The sequence below is a fragment of the Enhydra lutris genome, unplaced genomic scaffold (assembly GCF_002288905.1).
Source record: "Enhydra lutris kenyoni isolate GAN:26980312 unplaced genomic scaffold, ASM228890v2 scaffoldscaffold19, whole genome shotgun sequence".
Taxonomy (NCBI): domain Eukaryota; kingdom Metazoa; phylum Chordata; class Mammalia; order Carnivora; family Mustelidae; genus Enhydra; species Enhydra lutris.
In genome coordinates this window covers 412,881-433,462 of record NW_019154103.1, presented here as the reverse complement: position 1 = coordinate 433,462, position 20,582 = coordinate 412,881, and the positions used below count along the sequence as shown (strand labels likewise).

Here is a 20,582-nt window from a genome sequence, read left to right as displayed (position 1 = left end):
AAGTTTAAAACCCTTATTTCCCAGATTCCATTGCAGATAGCGCTCTGGATGTGAATCTGAGTTCCACCAATCAGATATGTTCACACGGGCTTTGGAAGGAGGAGTGAGGGAAAGGTCAGCTTCTTGTATGTTAGCAAGCTTGGTAACACCAAGCTTGTATGTTAGCAAGCATGGTAGCACCTGGGCTACCGATGTTCCCACACCCTTCATGCAGCTGCCCTAACAGGTACGGTGGGTGATCCTCAATGCTGATTATGGATCACTCTCCCTCCGCACTCACCAGGAGAGCTTCAGCTTTGATTTTCATGTCCTCTAACTGCATACCTAATACCCCACCTTGTTGGTCACCACTGATCACTGGCCACTCCCCATCATTTCTTGACCATTCTAGCTCCTGGCTTGCTGTCACGCTCTCCAGCATGCCTCCTGTCATAACTCTGGGCTCTCTCACCAGCACCTTCCATGTGTCTCACTACCCCTAGCACACAAACTCCTCACACAAACCAACAGCCCATGTGTTTTCACTGTCCTTACTCCCTCATTATCTTATTTCCTTACTCACCCAGCTTGGATTCATAGTCCATTATTCCATATGACATAAATCTCAACAACTACCTTGTCCCTTTCTCAATTATTTTGCATTCACCAGTGAAAACTCCAATGCTGTTGTCTGTGTCTCAAGGTATCCCACATCTACACCCTTAGCCAAATATGAATAGAAAAAAAAAAAAAACATGCAATCATGCTGATAGGCCTCGCTTCAAATCCATGACATTAATTTCAGGTGGGCCCTTAGTGCTGCTAGTAGTTCTACTTCATTCTCTAGTTCATCCATTCTCCCCAAAATAGTAATAGCTAGCAGAATATTCTACGTACTTTTACTTAATTCTCACAACCACACGACGTGATTTTTTTCTGATGAACAGATGAAGTAAATGCAAAATGGTAAAATAACTTGTCCAAAGACCCATAGCTAGTGAGTGGCTAAGATTCAAACCCAGGCAGATGGCTCCAAGGTCTGAGCTCTTGATCTTTCTAGGAGTGTATCGTGTCTTCTGTTCTCTCACTTCCAACACCTCTAACCTCCTCCTCCAACCTGGTTTAGCTTTACCGTGTTTCCAATAAAAGTAACCAGTAAAGAACTTCCACAATCCCTAACCGACACATCTATACACCTTATTGTATCTGTACCCATATATTTTGCCTTCCCTCTTCAACCATGCCCAAATTATTCATTCTCCTTTCTAAGCCAACCCTTCCATTTGGGCAGCGGACCCCAAATCTCCTCCCCAAAACATGGCCCCGCGAGTGGCCTCCCTCTCTCTTATGTAACTCCTTTTACAGTCTGCAGGGTTATCCCCATCAGCATCTGTTCTGGAATTTTTTCCAGTTTAGATCTCAAATGAATTATGGATCTCAAAACTTTTATGCTAAGTGAAAGCCAGCTCCCCAATCCTAAATTCTGTATGATTCCATTTGTATAAAATCATAGCAAATGCAAACCAATCTGTAAATCTATAGTGGCACAGAGGGTAGGTCAATGGTTGCCTAAGTGGGTGAGGCCTAGCTAGGGAGGGTTTACAGAAGGGCCAGAGGAAATTTTTACATGGGACGTATACTCATCCTCTTGCTTGCAGTGATGGTCTCATGAGTGTACATGTCAAAACATAAAACTGAACTTCTAAAATGTGCAATTTATAGCATACCAATTATACCTCATTAGTTATTTTTTTTAGAATACTGTCTTGACCCCATATCCCATCAGCCATTGCCCAGTTTTGTTTTTGCTTCCCTTTATGATAAAGTTCCCTCAAATAGCTGCCTAAACACACCATCTCATTTTCATCCCATTCCTTCTTTCTTACACTCCTCTTTCCCTTGCTTCACATCAGTTAAACCAGCCACCTTGCTATTCTCAACTCACCAGGCACACTTCTGCCTCAGGGTCTTTCCACCCCATCTTCTAAATATCAGTAAGCCTTGATATTTATTTGATAAATATTTATTTGATATTTATTTCCTTTCCTTGAGGTCTTTGCCTAATTGTAGCGCCAGTGAGGCGCTCCCTCACTTCTCCTTAAAACTGCCAGCCACCTACTCACCCCCAATAAACAGTTTCCCATCTCCCTCCTCTGCCTGGTTTTTCTGTCATTTATACCATTAGACCTGCAGTATCTTTTGTTAACTGAACTCTACCTCTCCCAAGAATATTAGTTCCAAGAGAACAGGGATCTTGTCTGTACTGTTCATTGCAATATCACCAATTCCCTAACCTCTCGTATGTGTCTCAGTTAAGTATCAGGATTATTGAATGTGTCTTTGGAGCTATTGGGCTGTGAATAAAGGAAACCACTCACACTTATCTAAGCAAAAAGAATTTATTAGAGGATTCCAAAGAGTCTCATGGACCCCAGAGAGAACTCCTAAGGTATAACCAGAAGGGAACCAGAGCTGCTGCAAACTATGATGGTTTCTCTCTTCTCCAGCCTCACCTGCTGAGGAAGGATGGCCTTGCCTTGCTTATTTTCTCTTGACTTAGGTTTCCTTCTTCTTTCTCCCTGCAGCTTTATCTGCTGATAATCCAATTCCCAGTTACATCTCCCAGCTTAGACAGGGCTTGAGCCAGATATACCGCCCCTAGTCTAGTTCACTGCGGTCAGGGGAACCAGGCATGGAACCTAGTCACCAGTAAGTGTCTTCGTGTCTGAGGTGAATATTTTGTTCATAGGAAAGACAATTTATAGTTACTTGTTATGTTTAGCTTTTGAAAATTTTCCTTAAGGCTTTAGGTTTAACTTATAGATATTCCAACCATAAAACTAGTACATTTTATAATCACTTTCAAGGGGGCCTTTAATTCATGTTTGATAGAGTAAATTTCAGTTGAATACACTAAATTTTAAATTTCTTTAAACAAACCCACTTATAACCCAAATTCCTTTAAACAACTTAACAAAATTTATATGCTTAAAATATTTTTCTTCTAAATAGCACTTCAAATGCTTAATCGAACAAGCAAAACCTTCCCAAGTACTTAACTCTTATACATGTAATAAATTAAATGTACATTGAGTTCCTAAATTCTCTGGAACAGGTCAATATTTTTACAGGCTTAGTAACATTTTAAAAATACTTTCAACTAAAATTCAGAAGTCTTAAAATCTCTTAGCCATTTTAAATTAGAATCCAAAAACCAATGTTACATACCATCATATGCCTAATATCCCAATTGTGTTTACATACTTTAAATAACAAATACCAGTTTGTCCCAATGAATATAAAAACTATTCTTGAAATTACCATGAAGAGTTGAGAGTTGCATAACCTTTTTGAAAATTCGTCTTCATTCTAGATTTCATCCAAGAACTACAGCACTCAATGAAGTCCTGTTATGAGACCAGTGCTCTAACCCCTGAGCAACGGAGCCTCGCTTCAATGAAGTCCTGTTAAAGAGAAGTACTAGGTTTTGCCCCAGAAGGCAGGCCACTCCCAGTGCCAGGATGAGGAAGAACTCAAGTTTGGGGAATTCAAGTGTGGGCTTATCACTGTAGTTAATTCAGCATTAAATGAGAACACCAACAATGGAGAGCTGTGATGAGAATCGAATAAAATAATGTATGGGAAAACCCTTGTCACATGTTACACACTTGATGGCAGCCAGTTTTAGACAGAATTTCAACTTCTAATTTTTACTAGTATACAAATTACCAGCATACTTACAAAGTTAAATATTTTCAAAAGCTTTTAAATACAGAATTTATTTAAATAAATTAACATTTTCAACATGAAGACCAAGTTTCTGTCTCTAATCTCATAATTACTCATGGAAGCAAACTCCTAGTTTCTTATAAGCCACTGTGCTGTAGGTTTGCATAAATCAATTTAGAAAAGGGAAACTGGACCCTATTTTTGAGCACATGCCCTTTCCAGACCACAGAAATATTTTTTTCTGCCTTAAAAAGAAATCTAAATTCACAGAAATGAATTTTAAGAGGAGATTCTCATTACAGAATCTCCCTTTCACTAAGGGTTCTTCTACCACAAGCAATGTTTCCTTAGATAATTAACTACTTGAGGCGGAATAGGAATTGGGAGAAGTTGGGATAGGTAGCAAGTGTGAAATCAGTGACCTAACAGTCAGTAACCAGTGACTATCCATCAGGAATTCATACATCTCAGAAAGATAAGAAGAAAATAAGAATATCTTTATAAAAATGACTTATATTGTCCTTTAAAAAAAACAACTATTTTTCAAAACAAGCTACTCTAGCTTCCAGTTCTAAAACACAAGATGATTATGGAGATTAGAGAAACAAAACCTAAATACAGATTACAGAAAATGGTTTACAGAAGGGTAGGGAGCTATAAGATAAGCTCCAACCATATGTATACTAGGTTGAAAGGCTATTTATTATGAGAAAAATGGCAAATTTTATCACTCCTCTGACCTGAAGCAAGTTGAAAACTGAGTAGAAAAGCTGCATCTCAAAAAGGAAAAGAAACATGGTCCAATAAGGTCTACCTGTATGTAGACCTTGTTCTGATGAGGACGGTCAAGATTAAAGTAATGAAGAAAAACACTGGAAGGGAGAGTACAATTTTCAGGTATCAAATCTGCCTCAGCACACTCTTTGAATACATGTCTAACTAGTTCAGAGTTAAACTGTTCAAAGCTGGCCACTGATTTGTCACATTTGGGGCCGATGCACTCCCATTACAAGTGGAAGCAGAACACGTGACCTCGGATAAATGATAACATCAAGGAGAGGGAGGCAAGATCAGCAAGGGTATGGAAATCCCACAGTGATCAGAGTGAAGAGAAAATTTATTTGCTTTTGCCATTTCTTTTGTTGATGTTATTTTGTTTTTTCCAGGAGAAAAAATAAAAAAATAAAGCCCTGTCCCTTTGGCAGCATTCCCAGTTGAAACCCATTCCAGAGTTCTGAATGGCTACCTAAATGTTGATACAGAACTTTGCTGTATTAAAATTAATATCACTTTGTCCAAGGTGGACAATATACTATGACCAAGACAACTGAGATCTTCTAGCCGAAGATACCATGAAATAATTCAAAGTATTACATGGAAAACCACGTCTTAAAACAAGTCCTTATTCTCCAATTCTAGATATTCATCTCTTCCAAAAAACTGCTTCTGTGAATAGTTTTTTTGTTTTTTAATGTATCAGAAAGAGATTCTCTTTCCAATAGTTAATAGAATCAAATCTATTTCAAGTTAGTTGTTCTTATAGGTCTCATTAAGCAGATACTATGATTCCATCTTCTTGTTTTCTAGAAATCCATCAGATGTATGCTGTAGCACTGAAGTGCTTTCTTTCCTTGTCATAGTAGCAAAAAGCATATCCATCATCCCCAAGGTTTCTAGTAGTTCTCTTTGGTAATCAATCTCTTTTTCTACAAGTCCTTGAAGTAACAAAAACTTTTTATCGACTACAGGTGATTGACCAATCACAGGAAGATAGATATCTAGAAAGAGAGAGAAAACACATTAACTAGAAGTATCTTTGTAAACAATAAAGGAACAGCAGTAGTTACAAAAGTATAAAAATATTCACTATAAATACATTGAAAAATCTGTACTTATTTTACGATTTGTGATTTACAAAAAAGAAACAATCCATCTGGATAAATGTATTTCAAAAAGAAATAATTACAGAAAGTACAGTGTGGAGTTCCTGACCTACTTTAATTTTCCCCTTAAAAAATAGTCATGGTCTGTTTAAAAAAAAAAAAAGCATGGTCATTGTAGATGCCTAAGCAAAAGTTGTTTAATTACAATAACTCTGATCTCAGCAATTCAGAGTTGAGCTACTGTAAACGTTTTACTTCCCTTAAAATGCTATGATTTATGTGATTGTTTTCTTTACAACTGCTACTGGAGAACTGATGAAAACAAAGTACTGTGATCTATTTGATTTCATTATTTGACATCTCTGTTATATCACACTTGGATTTTTCAAGGTTTTTTGTTTTTTGGGGTTTTTTTTAAAAGGATTTTATTTATTTGATAGAGAGAAAGTACAAGCAGGGGGAGTGGTAGAGAGAGGGACAACCAGGCTCCCACAATGCGGACAGTCTGATGTCTCAATTATGGGACTCTGGGATCATGACCCAAGCCAAAGGGCAGTCACTTAACCAACTTAGTCACCAGGCATCCCAGTTTTTTTCTCCCCCAAAGGTTTCATTTATTTATTTGAGAGAGAGAACATGCAAGCAAGAGAGCACCAGAGCGGGGAGGAATGGCAGAGAGAGAGGGAAAACCAGACTTCCCGATGAGCAGAGGCTAATGCAGGGCTTGATCCCAGGACCCCAGGACCCCAGGATCATGACCTGAGCTTACAGAGGCTTAATCAACTAAGCAACCCAGGTACCCCGGACTTTTCACGTTTTAACAACTACTTACCAATAATTATTTCAGCAGCATTGATCAAAACAGGGGCAAATCTTGGCTGAGACAGATTCCTACGAAACAAAATTTGTTTACTGAAACTTGCCAACTTGAAAAAAATCCTTAAAACAGATTTACTGAATTTTTCCATCAGTTCTCTATAAAGGTCAATCTAAAAGTAAATGCCTCTCATTTGAGATAAAGAAGTTCAGATGCAAGATATATGTGTTTCATAGACATAAAACATACCGTATCAAAAAATTAAGAACACGACTGATTTCCTTTTCATCCCGACCTGCAAGGGCATTTGCAAGGACTCCTCTTCGATTTAGCTCCTTTATGATGGAAACTGTAATCTCGGGTGTCTTTATTGTACAACTGGGCTAGAAAAATTTTCAGAGTCAATATAAACAGATAAGACAGCACAGGAAAAAATCATAGTCTTGGAACTGACAATTACCAAATTTAAATAGGTTTATATCCTTACAGTTTTGAGTCACAGTAAGGCACATGGTAAGTAATAAAATGATTTTTGTAAAAATATGCTCCTTGTAGGTTCATCAACTCTAACAAATGCACCACTGTGGTGGGGTATTGATAACAGGGGAGGCTATGCATGTGTGGGGGCAGAGAGTCTATGGGAAATCTCTATACCTTACCCTCAATTTTTGTAAAGCTAAAACTGCTCTAAAAAATTAGTCTTAATTAAAACACACTCATTCACTCACTCACAGACACAGCATACTGTATATATGTATACATGCTCCTCACTCACCTCAAGGACTCTGTCAAGTGCCTTAGAGACCCGGAAATTTTTCAGATCCCGGTCATATAATTCTAGGTGTTTCTTTGAAGGCCTGTTGATCAAAATGTCGTCCTGTATGACAAAGTAAATTTATAAAGAAAAGTCAGTATCTGTATAGAGTTTCATTCAAAATGAATTTTTTCATTGTGGATTACTTTTATACCTTGGTGACCCTGAACAGTGTAATAAGTAATGGGCATATGTCCAGAATGCAGACTAACTGAAAATGAAATGATCTGCTACATCAATGTGTTCTTACTCTCCTATGATTTAACTTAGAACAGACACACAGTACCTCACGCTGGGCAAACATTACTCATTTCAATTCTCTTCACATGGCAAGCAGTATGACTTAGTAGAAAGAAAACAAAGACAGGAGAAACTGATATCTAGTCCCAACGACTCTGGCTACCAGTAATGAGATGCTGGATCGACCAGAACTTATTTGCATCTCCATCTTCTCAGATGCCATACAGGGACATAACTGGCTCTACTACTGTTCAGGGCTGTTTAGGAGATCAAATCAGAGAGTGTATCAAAGACACTGTTTTGAATATGGTAAAATACTGTAACATTGTTATGACTCAGGGTATTAAAGTAGTCCTTATTCCCCATTACTTATTAATATCATTCCCCAATCTAGCAATCTGCAAGGAGAATTAAGGTACAGAAAAGCAAAATAAAGTTAAATCCCATGTGAACTACACTTTCTAGTAACACGCAGGGTTGGAGCTGGCTACTCTAACAAACCACATTTTCTAAAAAAAAATAAGAAATATGAAAATACCCTTTGTTTCATGTAATTTTTTCCTTTAATAAAAGTTCGATATGCAGGCCTTCTTCTCCTAGGAAGAGAATCCTTCTTTGCTTCAGATTTCCGATGTTTAACACTCAGTATTCCATTGGTCATTCCTACAACTATTGTTTCATCTTCATGCTAAGGAGCAATTAGAAAAATAAGTTAGTCTATTCCTAACCCATCATTTGCCCTAGTTTTTCCTCAAAACACCATTTATAACATGTTTTCTGCTTATCCAAACCTTCACCAAGAGTTTCAATCAGATACTCTGCCTAACAACAATCCATGCAGAAAGTTAGATAAATCACTTTTTCCACCAGAATACTATTATACTGATGGAACATGTTATACCTGGCATAAGTTATCACTAGCAGTTTGTATAATAATATAGTTAATGACGCTTTGGGAAAATTCTACGTTAATTTTTTTCCTGCATCCTCTTATTAGAAAAGGAACTGTGTGATAGCATAACTTTACACAATGTTGCCAAGAAAATAATTTGTAATAAGTTTTTCCTCTTCTAATTCAAATTTCTGTATGATGCATTCAAATATCCTCTTCTTCAATGGCTCGTGAAACTTGACAGTGGACATCCCCAGATCCTGCCCTTAGTGTTAACAATGCCTAAAGTGAGCAAGACCTAAATCTCAATTCATACTAAATTACTGGCACAAGTCATATAATAGAAATTGTCTTAACTCCACTAACTAATACGGCAAGAATAAAGTAAGATTTATTCAAACACAAAGATAAACCCTAAAATTTCATTTCAGTTTAACAGACAAGGGTAGTGAAAGCTTTAAAAAGAATTAGAAGTACTTACTGCAAGTGCAAGACTCAAAATTGAAGCTGCGTAATCAAAACTGTGGACTACTTTATAGGAAGTCGTGCTATATACTTTCACCTTCCTAAGGAAAAGAAAGCTCTGTTAGAAATTACCTAGGAAATGAGTGTAAAATGTAAACTTCCTATTTTTTTAGAAATTCAATGTATAAATATTAAAATTTACACTGCAATGAAGAAAAATAATGATTAATAATATTAATTACAAACTAATTCATCACTGAATTTTTTTTTTAAGTTTTTTTTTTTTTTTTTTTGACAGATCACAAGTAGGCAGAGAGGCAGGCAGAGAGAGAGAGAGAGGAGGAGGAGACAGGCTCCCTGCCAAGCAGAGAGCCCGAATGCGGGACTCGATCCCAGGACCCTGGGATCATGACCTGAGCCAAAGGCAGAGGCTTTAACCACTGAGCCACCCAGGCGCCCCTCACTGAATCTCTTTTAAAAAATGAACTAATAGCAGTAGCTATGTTTATATAAAGATTCAACTAGCCACCAGACCACAGACCATGAACCACTATCACCTGACAATGAAACCTGGGAGTATAAGGAAAGGTTTCAAAGCACACTGGGATTCAAAAGCACAGGGTTTCTCAACATCAAGTGATTAACACTGCAGGTCAGATACTTTAGCTGCAGAGGCTTTTCTGTGCGCGGTAGGCAGTTTAGCAGCATCCCTGACTGCTACGTACTGAATGCCAGCAGCACTCCACCCCCAACTTGTGACAACAACCAAAAATGTCTCCAGATATTGCCACATGTCCTCTGGGAAACAAAATCCACTCTGAGTTGACAACTACTGTGAAGAGAGCCAACTCACACTTGATTTTTGAGAGACGCATCTAAAAACGGAGCCCCAAACTGCCTAGTAACAGCACTTCAGAGAGTCTGCTACAGATTTACATGATAAATTCCTTTGTGTTAAAAATATATTCTAACTTTTAAAATGCGTATACTTTTTTTTAAGGATTTTATTTATTTGTCAGCAAAGAGAGAGCACAAGCAGGCAAAGAGGCAGAGGGAGAAGCAGACCCCTCCGCCCCCCCGACCCCCGCCACAAGCAAGGAGCTCCATGCGGGACTCAATCCCAGGACCCTGGGATCATGACCTGAGCTGAAGGCAGATGCTTAATGGACTGGAGCCCCATAAAATATGTATACTTTTTAACAAACATACTGAAAAACCAAGGCCTACTCTAACAATGAAAATAGGAAATATGGAAATAAAATTACCAAAAATAAATAAATATGAATAAATATTAGAACTGTGCCATAGTTCTAGCCACATGCTACTAAGCACTTGAAATGTGGCCAGTGAAAATGAAGAACCACATTTTAAATTTTACTTGACTTTAATTAACCCAAAAATTTTTTTAAGCTTTTATTTATTTATTTGACAGAGATCACAATTAGGCACAGAGGCAGGCAGAGAAAGCGGGGGGCGGGGGGGTGGGAAGCAGGCTCCCTGCTGAGCAGAGAGCCCAATGCAGGGCTTGATCCCAGGACCCTGGGATCATGACCTGAGCCGAAGGCAGAGGCTTTAACCCACTGAGCCACTCAGGCACCCTAATTAATCTAAATTTTAATTTAAAAACTGAGGTAAAAATACTTTTTTGTTAAACCAACTATATTTCACTTTAATCACTATAAAATATTATTACTGTATCACATGACATGTATTGGATGCTTGTCTCTCGTTTCTTGGTAATAATTTTTACATCCATTGTGTATTGAAATGATATTTTATTTTATTTATTTTTTTTTAAAGATTTTATTTATTTATTTGACAGAGAGAGATCACAAGTAGACAGAGAGGCAGGCAGAGAGAGAGGGAGGGAAGCAGGCTCCCCGCTGAGCAGAGAGCCCGATGCGGGACTCGATCCCAGGACCCTGAGATCATGACCTAAGCCGAAGGCAGCAGCTTAACCCACTGAGCCACTCAGGCACCCCTGAAATGATATTTTAGATACACTGAACTAAATAAATATATTATTTATATGGCCTAGTTCTTTTTGCCTTTTTAATGTGGCTACTAAAACATTTATAATTACATATGTAGCTCACATACCATTTCTGTTGGACAGCACTGTTTTAGAACATTAACAGAATAGTAATACCTACTTAAAGTAGTAATATTTGAATCACGTAAATGTATAGAAATTTTCACATGAAGTTTTAAATTTGAAAAAAAGCTAGAATATATACATACATTCATTATAAGTATTTCTAAATATATAAATGTACAATAAAGATTTTTAAAGAAAACAAGGAATGACACAGACTATTTTAAAAGATTAATGTTCAAATGGTTGAATAAAATTCCTTAAGTATATAAGTACACACTAAGTTACGTTAGGTGAGAAAAAAAGTTTGCTATATGTGAATAAAAGGTCAAAACTATTTTCAACTGAAAAGATTTTTTTTTCACAGAAATCATTTAACAAAACATTGACTTTAACACAAATACTTTAGAAATAACTCATTTCCTCGAGCAGTAAATACATGTACACTAGTAATAATAAAGGAAGAAAATTAAAATGCTAACCTGTCCAGTGACCCAGAAAGTAACCTCTGTCCAGAGCTGCTCAGATATAAACATGTCACAGTTTTATGATGATTTTTCAAAGACACTAGCAACTGTCCTCCTTTCAGCATGTCCCAGATTTTAAGATAACGGCCTCCTACAAAAAGAAATAATCATTAGTTTGAAATTCTGCCTCAACTTTCAATATTTTAAAGATTTGAAAAGCATTTTTCACTGAACGCTGCACAGCATGGAGGTGAAGTGAGGGGTCCCAGAGTAAAACTGCCTGGTTTCAATGCTGGCTCTGTCACTGAGTTTGTAACTGAGAATAATAATAATAGTTTCGACCTCAAAGAACTATTTTGGTGATTAGATATTTGCATATTTGTAAAGATCACAGAACTGCCTAGCAAAATAAAAAGTATAACCAAAAATGTTTAAGAAAATTGTATAAAATCACCACGTAAAAGAAATTTTATGTCACTATGGAAATGAATAATATAAACTATTTCCTAAACATTTTGTGAATCCAAACAAAACTGAAAAATTTCCCTATAATGTTTACTCTAAGAGTTAGAAGGGTCCTTAAAGGCAATTTAATCCAAGAGTTTAAAAAGAATTCTTTTAATATGGCATCTTTTCTTTTTTTTTTTTTAAGATTTATTTATTTGAGAGAGAGAGAACATGAGAGAGACAGAACATGAGGGAAGAAGGTCAAAGGGAGAAGCAGACTCCCCGCTGAGCAGGGAGCCTGATGTGAGACTTGATTCCAGGACTCCAGGATCCTGACCTGAGCCGAAGGCAGTTGCTTAACCAACTGAGCCACCCAGGCGCCCACATCTTTTATTTCAATGAAATATTAAGCAATTGTCTAAAGGTAAAATAGAAGAATGAGTTGGAGAGGGAGGAGCAAAGGTCTCATCTATCCTGACTAGGAAAGTGGGCCTGTAAGCCAATTCATAGTCCCTGTCTCACCACATGTGGCAGCTCATAAGCGAGCATAGTTTAAAACAACTGATCCGGGGCGCCTGGGTGGCTCAGTGGGTTAAAGCCTCTGCCTTCGGCTCAGGTCATGGTCCTGGGGCCCTGGGATCGAGTCCGGAATCGGGCTCTCTGCTCGGCGGGGAGCCTGCTTCCTCCTCTCTCTGCCTGCCTCTCTGCCTACCTGTGATCTCTATCAAATAAATAAATAAAATCTTTAAAAAATAAATAAATAAATAAATAAAACAACTGATCCTGTCCCAACTCTCATTTCCAAAGTCTGTAAGAGTTGACTGAAGGGACTGCCCAAGGTCATACAATTAGCTAGTGACACGGTGGAGATTAGCACACAGGTGTCCATCCTCCCTGTTCAACTTGAACTTATTTCCATTTCTCAAAATAACAGCAAGAAAAATGGATACATTTGGCAATGTTATCAATTTATTTTGAAATTAAATAGGTACTGGGGAAAAAGTATAAAACAGGGTAATTTCTATTGGGATTTTTTTTTTAAAGATTTTATTTATTTGACAGAGACAGCGAAAGCAGGTACACAAGCAGGGGGTGTGGAGAGGGAAAGCAGGCTTCCTGCTGAGCAGGGAGCCCGACGTGGGGCTCGATTCTAGGACCCTGGAATCATGACCTGAGCCGAAGGGAGACGCTTAATGACTGAGCCACCCAGACACCCCTCTATTTGGATTTTAAAATTAAGGAAAAAAAGGCTACACACATAGCCATGTATGTGCTATAAATTATATATACTACCTATGTATTCTACTGTCAATGCATTAATTTTGACTTGATGAGTGAAAAAAACCAATTTACTTCTTCCCTTCTAATTTTGAAAATGCTCTATGATCAACATAACAAAAAAAAATACCTCAGTTCCAACTCGGTGAAAAAATGTATCAAGAACCCTTTGATTCCACATTATATCCTCCTCCAGAACTGCTATTTGTTGGGTAATGTCATTCCAATCAAGAGACATAAAAAAAGACAAGCCTGATTCTAGAACGGAAAGAACTGTGTTTTCAAAAGCTGTCACGGATCTCTTAGGTAGGAATGCCAGGAATACAACCTAGATTTCTGGTTAAATATACAATGCAGGCTCTCAAGTTCTAGGATTTCAGATCTGTCACTCTATCTTAGAAAAATTAGTTAAAATAATTAACTTTTATTTATTTCCTCAGTTGCAAAATAGGGAGAAAACGAACTACCTTCTGTGTATAATAGCACAGTATCTGGCTCACATTAGGTACTCAGTAAATAGTAACTGCTGGCCTGCTCTACTTATCAGTTGAACAAAACCTAGTTATGCAATTCAAGGGCAGAGTGTTAAATTACAAAAAGTAACTGATAAAAGTAGTAACTAATTCAAGACCAAAGATACTAGCAAAGCAATTTTTTAAAAAAGATTTTACTTATTTACTTGACAGAGACACAGTAAGAGAGAGAGAAAAGAAGCAGGGGGAGTGGGAGAGAGAGAAGCAGACTTCCTGCCAAGCAGGGAGCCGGATGAGGGGCTCAATCCCAGGACCCTGGGATCATGACCTGAGCTGAAGGCAGACACTTAATGACTAAGCCATCCAGGTACACCTATAAAGCAACTTTTTTTTTTTTTAAAGATTTTATTTATTTATTTGACAGAGAGAGATCACAAGCAGGCAGAGAGAGAGGAGAGGAAGCAGGCTCCCTGCTGAGAAGAGAGCCCGACGCGGGGCTCGATCCCAGGACCCTGAGATCATGACCTGAGCCGAAGGCAGCGGCTCAACCCACTGAGCCAGCCAGGCGCCCCTATAAAGCAATTTTTAAAATACCTGCTGATGCCAGAAGACTTCCAGAGGGAAAAAGCAGGACACTTTCCACTGGCTGCCCATGCTCAACAGAGATCACACTCTTGTTTGTTCGTGCATCAAACATCTTCACAGTATGATCATATGACCCTAAAATGTCAATTTTTGTATTATGTGAGTTTCATTACTCAAACTCAGTATATGTGTGTTTGTATCCAAATATAAATTTTAAAAGGAGAAAAGGATGAAATTTTAAAGACACGTCTGTATGTTCATGAAGATACAGTACCTCCAAACTCTCTGGTACAACTGTTTTCTGAAAAAGCATTATACTATAATATAGTACACTATATTATACAGGATCTTAAACTATTCAGATCCAAGCTATTGTCACTACTGAATCACCTGGGAACCTCTGCACAAACACCCACAAACACTCCACTGCATTATCTTTGTTTCTTGGCCACTAGAGGCTCTGTGCAAACCAGAATACTAAAACCATTATAGTTCTGACACTCATGTTTTCAGGGAAGCCTGATGCTTCCAAAAACATTTGAAGGACAGCAAAAACAATCACCAAAAGAAAAAAAAAAATAAAACAACTGGATAAACATATTTCTTTATAAATTTTTTTTTTTTTTTAGAGAGAGAGATCACAAGTAGAGAGAGAGAGAGAGAGAGAGGGGAGGAGGCAGGCTCCCTGCCTAGCAGAGAGCCTGATGTGGGACTTGATCCCAGAACCCTGAGATCAGGACCTGAGCTGAAGGCAGAGGCTTAACCCACTGAGCCACCCAGGCAGCCCCTCTTTATAAAATTTTTTTAAAAACTGCTCTATCCCAAGAGTCCCAAAGCAATACCAAATTATATCACAATTAAATTATCAAGTTAAGGAGGGAAAAACAGTTCACCAACCTGTTACAAACAGATCTGGGTTCAGTTTGCTAGCACATCCACACCTCACATAATCAGAATGTTCTTTGAATGTCAGAATTTCTTTGGAGTTTGGAATATCCCATAATTTAACTGTATAATCATCAGCCCCAGAGACCACATGATATTTGTCAGCTGTAAAATCGACTGTATGAACTGCTCTAAAAAATCAAGAATCAATGTATTAAAAAGCAAGAAAAAAACTGTATGTCTGGCATCTTTTAACATAAAACACTCCTTTTCCCCAACTAACAAAAAAAAAAGCAGCTCAGTTTCAGGGAGTAATGGTAGGAGGAAATTATGAGATAAAATCTTTAAAACAGGTATTTGTTCCTAAGCCAATTTAAAATTCTAAATACTCCTACTTTATAAAGTTAAGACAATTAGTAGCCTTAAAATTACATTTTCTAATAATATGTTAACAATTCTACAAAACTGCTCAATAAAAGTAAATGTTCTAAATGTTGGAGCAAAGGTACATTTAATTAAATAAACTTCAAAATGGATAGTTCCTTACAAAATTCTAAGACCTGCCATTAAAAGTAGGATCATGTTAAGCGAATTTGTTAGACTTTAATTGTTTCGCTGATGGGGAAAGACCATCCTGATAATACACTATAAAAAAAACACTTGAGATTTTAAATAAGCAGAAACTTCAGCAATGAACTAGGTAATCTTGATATAAAATTATAATATAAAACTACCCTGGTCATTTAATTTATCAAGCGGCAAAATATTAACTTCAAGAAGAAAGAAAAAAAAATCAACCTTCCAACTTGACTTCAAAATAAGAACCTCAAAAGTAGTGTAGCCTATAGAGTTCTCATTTATAACTGTGAGGGTGCGTGAGATCAGTGGTTTATAACCTCGACTGGTCATAGAACTCCCTGATTAGATAGGAAATTTCCCTAGATAAACATACATTTCTTAAAATGTCACATATAATTCTAGGGAATTCACGAGTCCTATCAAACTGGCCACAGGACTTTTGATTATGTCTTAGAACAACCAGGATATAAAGTATACATTACTACATAATCTTTACAGAACAGCTCTATGCTTTTAGTCAAAGCCCAAAAAAACAAAACAAAAAAAAGTTTACGATGACAAAAGAAACAACAAAATAACCAACTGTCTATAACTGTATGGTGACAGATGCTAACGAGACTTACTATAATCATTTTGCAATAGACACAAATATCAATGTATGCTTGAAACTAACAATGTTTTGTTACTTATACTTCCATAAAAAAATAAAAAAATAAAGAAATTTTAAACTCTGGCTCTTACTTAGTATGACCTTCAAACTGCCTGAGGGGAGCTCTCCCACTTATATCAAAAAGCTGAACTCCACCATCTTCACTGCCGGCCACAAGCAGTCTACCATCCTGACGAAAAGTAGCACAGTACGCCGTGTCTTTAAATCGAGAAAAGGTTTTTATAGGTTCTTGAGAGTACCGGCCATAAATGTGAATCTACAAGAAGATAAAAAACATAGTATTTAACCAAATGGCTCAAGATCAGTAGTAAATATAACTACACAAAGGAAAAAGAAATTTAACATTATATTTACCCTTGAGGAAGCTGTGACAGCATAATTATATGGAGGCTGTGGAGAAAAATCTACTTTTGACACTGCACCAAACTCCTTGATTTGAACAGGGGTCTTGATGAAAATAAAAAATAATACAAAGGATTAACAGTTACAATTGGTAAGACCTTTGAAGCATTACATAATTTCTTACTGACATTTCTCTTTGTTCTTAATAACATTTACTAGGATGTATTTAATACAGAAGTATAAAGAAAGCAAAAAGGTTCAAATACCATCACCCAGATTTCCCTAGTTGCCACTAAAGTAAATAAATATATGACCGTAAGTAAATATATGACAACAAATATATGGGCAGACGCCCAATTGACCGAGCCACCCAGGCGCCCCTTTTTTCATTTTTTAATTGTTCATTTAAAAGGAAAATCACTTTTAAGCCTTTGTAGTCTAGAAGAACTAATTCTGCATCACAGCTTTCTTAGTTTTAGACAGGCAAAAAAAAATCTTGCATAATTGAAAAATGTAAAAATCTATCTTATTTGGCATTCATTAATCATCTATATTTTGGTAGGCACTTGTATGATTAAAATCCTTAAGCACCATGGCCTTTTTTTTTTTTTTTTAAAGATTTTATTCATTTGACAGAGACACAGTGAGAGAGGGAACACAAGCAGGGGGAGCGTCAGAGGGAGAAGCTTCCTACAGAGCAGAGAGCGCCACGCAGGGCTCAATCCCAGGACCCCAGGATCACGACCTGAGCCGAAGGCAGACACTTAACAACTGAGCCACCCAGGTGCCCCAGAAGCATGGACTTTTAATTTGAAACATCCAAGAAAAAATATCAGATATCAAATTTTCCACCCAAACTGTAAACTGTTGATAGATTCTTTTTAGTTATTAGTTCTCTACTAGAGTATCCAAAATATAACATATGCTGGGGAAATAAGCATAAATGCAAACCACTCATTACCATCTACACTTACCTTATAGTTGTTCCAGTACAGTGTGTCTTGGGTGATTTTTTCACCGAGTACAGGATATGTCTGAATAGCTGCAGGCTTATAACCAGCCATAATTTCATATAATTAAACTGTTAAATTGATGTTACAAATAATTATAGTGACTCTGCTTTATGTCTGAAAAAGAAAATATTTTATATACACATATTTTTCTTCAACCTGTATAGTTCCACTTTCACGCTGTGTCTTTTCAAAAGACTGTGCGGCAGCTTACAGATTAGTGACCAATAAATCATCTAATTCTAACACAGAAGTGACAATCTAAAGGAATTAGGAAGAATACAGACAGGGCTACCAGACTGCACCATCTACTCAGCTATACACAGAGGCTGTACACAAATGTTCTCACATCTAACTAACCAATTTACAACACATGGAAATAAATCTGGCTCAGCCATCCAGCAGCCAAAGCAGAAGTCCACTGGCTTATGTTTATTAATGAACAACAGAAAACATTAAGATAAAAGTGCAAATACAAGTTTCCTGAAACTAAATTTAGGATGACATTTAATCTATACGAACATAGTGTAGGGTCTTGACTTCCTGAAAGCCTGAGAAATACCAAGAAGGAAAACAAGGCAAATATTCTAAAAATTAAATTTAAAAGCTTAAAATAAAATTAAAAGCTAATATTCTGATGCAGAAGTTTAAATGTAAAAGCTTAAAATAAAAATTAACTTTTAAAAGTTTAAACAGTAAGAAAAATAAGAATAAAGCAATTCTGAAATTAAATTCCCAATTTAAATGACAGAACAGGATAAAAATAAATTTAAACTTTTAACTGACATGGTATTAAGCCAAAATGTCTCTCCAGGACTATTCAACTGTGAAAGAGATTCATTTTATCAGTGGTCCAACTCATCATCTATTCCAAAAAGCTTGAAGTTATTACCAAAATAAATAGGTATGACATACTCTAAAGGTTCTTTTGATGAAATGTAACAATCAACAATTAAAAGGAAGGAAAGTTTTCTGTTCATTCAAGTACCTACAATGCACAGGACACTGTTTTAGGCTCTGGAAATACAATGTTGAGTAAAACAGTCTCCTCACGCCTTCCAATATTCTCCATTTTAGTTGGTGATCAGCAGAAGACTCGGCCTTGACTTGTCCTTCCTCTTCACTTTTAACATCCAAATAGTTAACAAGATCTGCTATTTTACCTCCTTAAACTTCATCACGCCCACTCCACCAAGTTCCACTGCCCTTAGATCTTCTCATCTACACAAATAGTGCAGTATAAGGGCCCTTGACTCCCTCATCCATCTTTTTTTTTTTTAAAGATTTTATTCATTTATTTGACAGAGAGAGAGCGAGCACAAATAGAATGGCAGGCAGAGAGAGAGGGAGCAGTGGGCTCTCCGCTGAGCAGGGAGCCTCATACGGGACTCGATCCCAGGATCCTGGGATCACCACCTGAGCCCAAGGCAGCCACTTAACCGGCTGAGCCACCCAGGCACCCCCTCATCCATCTTTTAAATAGACATCAGCAAGACCTAACTACCCAGTATATCCAGCACAAAGCACAACACTGCCTGAAAAGAAAGGTCCAAGCTCCTTAACAAGGCTTCTGATCTGGCCCTTACCAACCTTTCCAGCTTCACTCTTTGCTATTCCCTTTAACACACTATTCTCTTACTTCTCTCACTGTCTTTGCTCATTTATCCACTTTGCCAGGAATGATCTCTACATACCCACTTCCTTTTTATCTTTTAAAGCTCAACTCAAGGATCACATCCTCCACACTTCTCTCAACTCCTAATCCTACTTCATTCTGCATACTTCTGTCTCTGTGCATAGTAACACTGAATTTGTAATCTCTTTTTCCCACAAAACTGAACATTTCGTATCACGAAGACTTTTTTTAAGTGCTTAAAGAAAACTTGGGGAAAGAAAGTAGGCACTGTGCTGAGTTCTACAGAAAAATATAAAATTAAAGGCACAAGTGGTGTCTATAATATGAACACTGCTACGCATCAAGAGTCAACAAACTTTTTCTGTAAGGGGCCAGATGATAAATATCTTAGGTTTTGCAGACCAAAAGGCAAAATGGAGAATATCATGTAGTTACAAGCAAGCAAGCAAGCAAAAAAAAAAAATCTCAATTTTTCACTAACAAAACCCCCCAAATAATTATGAGAACAATTTTGTAGTTATGAATAAATAAAAAGAATGAGATTTTTGAATGAAGGGAAAAACATTTCACTTATTTTAGGTTCAAGATTAGTGCTTCCTATCATCAGAATGCAAATATTCACTTGTAAAAACCATTCTAGGCTCACTGGCTGCCCAAGGAAAATGGTCACCATGCCAAATCTAATGTGTGGGCCTCCATTCCTTACTGTAATACACACAAAACCACCCCTTACTAGAATATTGGCAAAGGAATACATAACTCTGCCTTGAGAGAAACACTTTAAAGCTCTTAAAGTTTACAAGTGAGGGGTAGGGGTGCCTGGGTGGCTCAGGGTCATGATCCCAAGGGTCCTGGAATCAAGACACCATGGAACACCTTGCGGTGTTCCAAGCATTCTCCCGCAGCCTTCGGCTCCCCCTGCTTGTGACCTCGCTCGCTCTCTCACAAATAAATAAAATCTTAAAAAAAAACAAAAAACAAGTGAGGAGTAATAGTAGTGGTTTGCCAGATTAAAGAGAGAGACAGCACTGGAGATGAGGGAAAGGGAACATGACACAAAAGCGTGGAGGCAAGAAATGATGTGAAAATGAATAGGAAGAAGATGATCAGGGAGAGAAGAGAGCCGGAGAAACTGAGAGCAGATTGATAACAGATACTACAATACAAAGCAAAATAGCAAATATATGCTACAAATAACGTACAGGGTACTAAGAGCTCAAACAGATTTTTTTAATTTTTAAAATATTTTATTTATTTATTTGACAGACAGAGATCACAAGTAGGCAGAGAGGCAGG

At 37.3% G+C, this 20,582-nt stretch overlaps 1 protein-coding gene across 3 annotated transcripts in view; it reads right to left on the bottom strand.

The window, feature by feature from the left end:
* Positions 1–2,370: 2,370 nt before the first annotated feature.
* LOC111148393 (UTP15, small subunit processome component) overlaps positions 2,371–20,582 on the bottom strand; it is a 19,409-nt gene continuing 1,197 nt past the window's right edge. For 2 of the 3 annotated variants that reach the window (XM_022504911.1, XM_022504910.1), the window contains exons 2-13: positions 17,615–17,767; positions 16,653–16,745; positions 16,370–16,554; positions 15,062–15,240; positions 14,174–14,299; positions 11,397–11,532; positions 8,836–8,920; positions 8,001–8,150; positions 7,184–7,285; positions 6,658–6,791; positions 6,424–6,482; positions 2,371–5,486 (exon numbers count right to left, since the gene is read on the bottom strand). In XM_022504911.1, coding sequence (XP_022360619.1) covers positions 5,269–5,486; positions 6,424–6,482; positions 6,658–6,791; positions 7,184–7,285; positions 8,001–8,150; positions 8,836–8,920; positions 11,397–11,532; positions 14,174–14,299; positions 15,062–15,240; positions 16,370–16,554; positions 16,653–16,745; positions 17,615–17,704 — 1,557 coding nt within the window. In that variant the 5' untranslated portion in view covers positions 17,705–17,767 and the 3' untranslated portion in view covers positions 2,371–5,268. Of the gene's footprint in view, positions 5,487–6,423; positions 6,483–6,657; positions 6,792–7,183; positions 7,286–8,000; positions 8,151–8,835; positions 8,921–11,396; positions 11,533–14,173; positions 14,300–15,061; positions 15,241–16,369; positions 16,555–16,652; positions 16,746–17,614; positions 18,225–20,582 lie in introns of those variants that run through there. The other variant, XM_022504912.1, reaches the window with a different exon arrangement.